The sequence below is a fragment of the Vitis riparia genome, unplaced genomic scaffold (genome assembly GCF_004353265.1).
Source record: "Vitis riparia cultivar Riparia Gloire de Montpellier isolate 1030 unplaced genomic scaffold, EGFV_Vit.rip_1.0 scaffold774_pilon_pilon, whole genome shotgun sequence".
In the NCBI taxonomy this organism is placed as follows: domain Eukaryota; kingdom Viridiplantae; phylum Streptophyta; class Magnoliopsida; order Vitales; family Vitaceae; genus Vitis; species Vitis riparia.
The window spans coordinates 115044-119947 of record NW_023269777.1 but is presented as its reverse complement, the minus strand read 5'-3'; the positions used below and the strand labels follow the sequence as shown (position 1 = coordinate 119947).

At 33.8% G+C, this 4904-nt stretch overlaps 1 protein-coding gene across 1 annotated transcript; it reads left to right on the top strand.

Annotated features, from left to right (window-relative positions):
* Window positions 1-1168: 1168 nt before the first annotated feature.
* Window positions 1169-1961, top strand: LOC117910533 (germin-like protein subfamily 1 member 17). The gene is made up of 2 exons (XM_034824638.1): window positions 1169-1295; window positions 1411-1961. Exons 1-2 carry the CDS (start codon window positions 1169-1171, stop codon window positions 1944-1946), a joined length of 663 nt encoding a protein of 220 aa, XP_034680529.1. The 3' UTR covers window positions 1947-1961.
* Window positions 1962-4904: the final 2943 nt, after the last annotated feature.

Below are 4904 nucleotides of genomic sequence, written 5' to 3'. Positions count from 1 at the left end.
GGAAATCTTCAATTAATTTTAGATTAGAGTAGCTGGCTGGAAATCTTCTAGATCAGTTCCAACATAATTACAAAATTGAAAAGAAAAATGAGAGCACCTAGAATTTGACTTTGGCAATTGATGACGAGAAGCAATTAAAGAAAGAAGGCGACTCCAAGAATGGGAAACCGTCTAGAGGTTTTCAATTGGTACATAATTTTCTATGCATTTATGCCTTGACAATCTATGGCAATGCAGAAAGGGAGAGAGATAATAGTGTCTATGCTTTGAAAACTGACCAGGGCAATGCATACATGCTAATTCAAGTGCATGTTTTTGGAAAAGAAGAAGGCAAACCATTGTGACTTTGGCAAACTCTATGTGCATACTCTAAGCAAAAGATGGACTTGGAAATAAACACTGACACGCCACACAATTGGATCTGTTAATAAACATTTCTTTTCATGCAGTATTTGTGAATTATGAAAAGTTCGGCAAGGACCCAAAGCTTTCGTAATGTGTATTTTAAGGACTAATTTAGGCATCACCCAAGCTTAAGAATGGATGTTGTTAGAAGTCTCAGGTGGATGGTTTTATTAATAACATTCTCTCGAAGTGCAAGGGACTCCATGGTTGGTTTACTGAATTCATTTGGCAGTTGCAGATGAATTCAAGGATCTTCACTTTAACAATAAGATTTCGAAAAGAAAGATAAAGAAGAACCGGAGTTATTGCCTGGTCTAAGCCTGCACCTACTCTACAATCTTCTATTTGCTCGTCCATAAACCACTTTTAAGGGTTTTCAATGTTTGCGTACTGGGAAAACAGAAAGCTCTGCTGTGTTAATGCAACCTGACTACTTTCACTTCATTTTGTAAAACACTTCCTCTACTAAGTTGAAGATGTCTAACACAACTGGAGTTTAGTTTTTGCACACAATCTTCTACATAAGTAACCGAGAAAGAAAAACACTTGGGAGTAGTTGTTGAAGAACCATTCATCATTGAAAGTTCTTTTTAAAAAAGAACTATTCATTGAAGACTTGGTTAGTTTATGCATGTGATATACTAGTAAAACAAAAGACTAATTCAAGGACTCTCGTCTATAAATTGACATGTTTCCCATGCAAAATTTCACACCCCTCACCTCAACACAAAGATTTGTGATTGTTGGAGATACTACTCTAGCAATGAAGAAAGGTGTTAGTTTCCTGGTAACTGTTGCCCTCATGGCATTGGCTTCCTCTCTTGCCTCTGCCTCTGATCCAAGCCCACTGCAGGACACCTGTGTTGCCATTGATGAGCCCAAGGATGCTGGTATTTCTTTAGTAACTCATTGATCTTACAGCTATTTTCAGACTACTCTTTTTATTGATATGATGAATATGGTTTGATACTAACGACCTGTCTTCTTTTTCCCCTTTTTATGCAGTATTTGTGAATGGAAAGTTCTGCAAGGACCCAAAGCTGACCATGGCCGAGGATTTCTTCTCTTCAGGCCTGGATAAGCCAGGAAACACATCAAATCAAGTACGGTCAAATGTCACTACCGTAAATGTTGACAAAATAAAGGGACTCAACACTCTTGGCATATCCATGGTTCGTATTGACTATGAACCATATGGCCAAAACCCTCCTCACACTCACCCTCGTGCCACCGAGATTCTAACTGTCTTGGAGGGAACCCTCTACGTTGGCTTTGTCACATCCAACACCGAAAACCGCCTCATTAGCAAAGTCCTCAACAAGGGGGATGTTTTTGTGTTTCCTATTGGTCTCATTCACTTCCAATTCAATATTGGGAAGACTAATGCAGTAGCCATTGCTGCTCTGAGCAGCCAAAATCCAGGTGTTATCACCATAGCCAATGCAGTATTTGGATCAGATCCACCCATCAATCCTGATGTTCTCACAAGGGCCTTCCAGTTGGACAAGAGCGTGGTTAAGTACCTTCAGTCACGGTTCTGATGGGACAACAACTAAGAAACTATATACATTGGTCTGCTTGTTTTCAAGTATAATGATTTAGAGGGTTTATTTTGTAATTTTGGTGTGGACTTTGGCCATACTACTAAAATAAAGCAGTTTGTCTGCTACGCATCTTTTTCTGTACTTCTATCTCTCAATACTATACCCAGGATTAGCCTGTGTTTGTCTAAAAAAATCTTATCCAAATCTTTGATATTTTACTTGTTAAAAACAACTGGAAAATAAGTCCCAGTTGCTTGATAGATTTCCCTGGAATAATTCTTAAAACCCAGTGCTCTAAAGTCTCTAGAGCATGTATGAGTCGTGGAAAAAAAATAGATGAACCTAACAGCTTACTCATGTATACATAAAATTGGAAAAATTCAATCCATTAATGAAGACTTAGAAAGTCAATATATGAACACTTGCAGGCCTATTTGCTTACTCATTATACATAAAACATAGACTAATCTAAGGACTAGTATGTAATAAATTTGACATTTTTGGTATCCGAGGTTTTTCATTTCTCACCAGGAGACACGGATTGGACTGTTGGAGACAACCTAACAGCTTAGTTTAAATGTGTTTGTTAAGCATCCCTGTAATGCCCAGACATTTTATATAGGGATAAGAGGAAATTTATAATAATAATAATAATTAGTGAATTAATTATTTTAATAAAATGAAAGAGAGGGAAAAAGGTAATTTTTCCTAATAAATACCCTACGTATAAATTGAAAAAAAAGAAGGGAAAAATCCTTTCTATTCTTCTCTGAATTTTCATTCCTATTGACAGAATACCAGAGGACATAAGACTTTCAGATCTAGGGTTTGAAGAACAGATTTCTCTAGGTAAGATTTTTGTTTTATAATTCTTAGATCTTATTTTAATTATTCGTTATATTTTTAACCTTAGGTAGGAAACCCCAATCTAGATTAGGGTTTATGTTTCTTAAAAAAAAAATTAATTAATTTCGTGGTGGATGACGTGTGATAGTTGTGTCAACGTAAAGCCCCGTAGAATTAAGGATTAAATAAATAAACAGCAATGGGAATGTGTGGATCCGTTGGGTGTGGAGTATATGTTTTCTTATTTAATGTTTAATGGGTGGTGTGTTCTGGAGATGATAGGATAGGTGTGGAAAATGAGGTTTTGAAATAAATAAATTTAAAAAAAAAAAAACATGTGGCAGAATAGTGATTAAAAAGAAAATGTGGAGATCATGGAGACGTATTATGTGTGGGTTTGGTTATGTGGTTGAAAAGTCAATGACTTGTGATATTGAGGGTGGAAAAGAAAAATGATATATTGAGGATTGTAGGACAATCTTATTAAAATATGAGGTAGGTCCTAGGAAAAGTTGGAATAAATAATTAAAGAAATAAATTCTTATGTAAAGTGATGAAAGAGATTATTGTAAATAAATATTTTTAGGAAATTCAATTTAGTTTAGGAAAGAGAAATAAATTATTGAGGATAAATTGTTATTGGTTAAAAAGTTGGAAAATAATTTTTGTAATAATAATATTGACTTAAAAATAAATAAATAAATAAATAAATTCTAAGATTCCCAAACCTATTTTAAATGAATAGTCAATAGTGTTGATAGTACCTTTTTGTTATGTTAGGTGAGAAGTAAATTTTGGGGTCAAACTTTTCAAGATTTGGAGTGCTTATTTGAGGTAAGGGAAATTAATGCAGTTATTAATTTATTTTTTTAAACAATTTATATATATATATATATATATATATATATATATATATACATTATTTGAAAATGCTTGAGTTATATTCCATTTTATGCATAAATCAAACTTGTTTTGCATGAAAAGTATGTTAGAATTTTATATTTGTTTTTGACAAATAAATGTGGAGATATTATATGTTGTAAATTTGAATAAATGAAATAAATATTTGACTCTGGTTTGTTTGGCCCTTGTCAACGGGATATAATAGTTGACTTTTGACTTTTGGCCCTTGTCAATGGGATATAATAGTTGACCTTTACATTTCTTGGTGGGGAATGTAATTGATTTGAACCCTAGCCTCTAGGGGTTTCGGTTAAAGGTTACTAGTACTAGTAGTATTTGGTTTCGTCCACCTTAAAGGAACAATTTGAGGCTAGCCACCCATTTGAAAAGTCTCACCTAACTAGGCACCTTTTGATGTGTGATGACCAGAGTAAATAAATTATGAGAATGTTTTGACTGAATTTGATATGAAAATGTTTGAATCAGAAATAAATGCATACAGTTAGAAAATTTGAATGTATTGGCAAAAAAAAAAAAAAATTAACTCAAAGGTTTATGAAAATGATTGATTACAATATCTCCTATTTTGCAAGTGAATTTGAAATATTTAATCCATGGACTGCATTAATGTTCTTATTGGGCTGTGAGCTCATTCCTATTTGTTGACTACTTTTTAGGTACCCTTAGTTCGGGTGAGGAGTGATGGCTAGGCTGAGGAATGGTCATCATTAGGATTTGACTTAGGATTTTATGTTGGATTTTGTTTAACTATTAGTTATGTTCATTTGGATCTTTTGGTATTTGGAAGCTATTTGGATATTGATCCTTTAAATTTTATGTTAGTTCAAAGTTGAGTTTTGGAGATTTTGAAATTTGTTTTAGTACTTGAATTGTTTAAGTTTGCAAATATTTGGACAATGGATTTTGGATAGTGGATGTTTTAGTTTTGAAATTGAATTTTGAGGATTTTAGATTTTGTTTCGCTACTCTGAACAGGTATTTGGTAATTGGTAATTTCTGATTACAAGATAATTGTTTGGGTCAGGTTGCACTGTAAGACTTCGGGTTTGAAGTGTGAAATGATCGTCATGCCCTTGGAGTGGGTCTTGGGGTGTGACAATCCCTTTCTCTCATAATACATAAATAAATTCACTATCAAAAACCATAAATAAACATTTGAGCTGATTGCTCATATAAGGGAGGCTG

Excerpts from the sequence above, each read along its gene's own strand:
- LOC117910533 (XM_034824638.1), top strand. The coding sequence starts at position 1,169 with ATGAAGAAAGGTGTTAGTTTCCTGGTAACTGTTGCCCTCATGGCATTG. Across the intron at positions 1,296-1,410 it reads TGATGAGCCCAAGGATGCTG|TATTTGTGAATGGAAAGTTC; the intron begins GTATTTCTTTAG and ends CTTTTTATGCAG.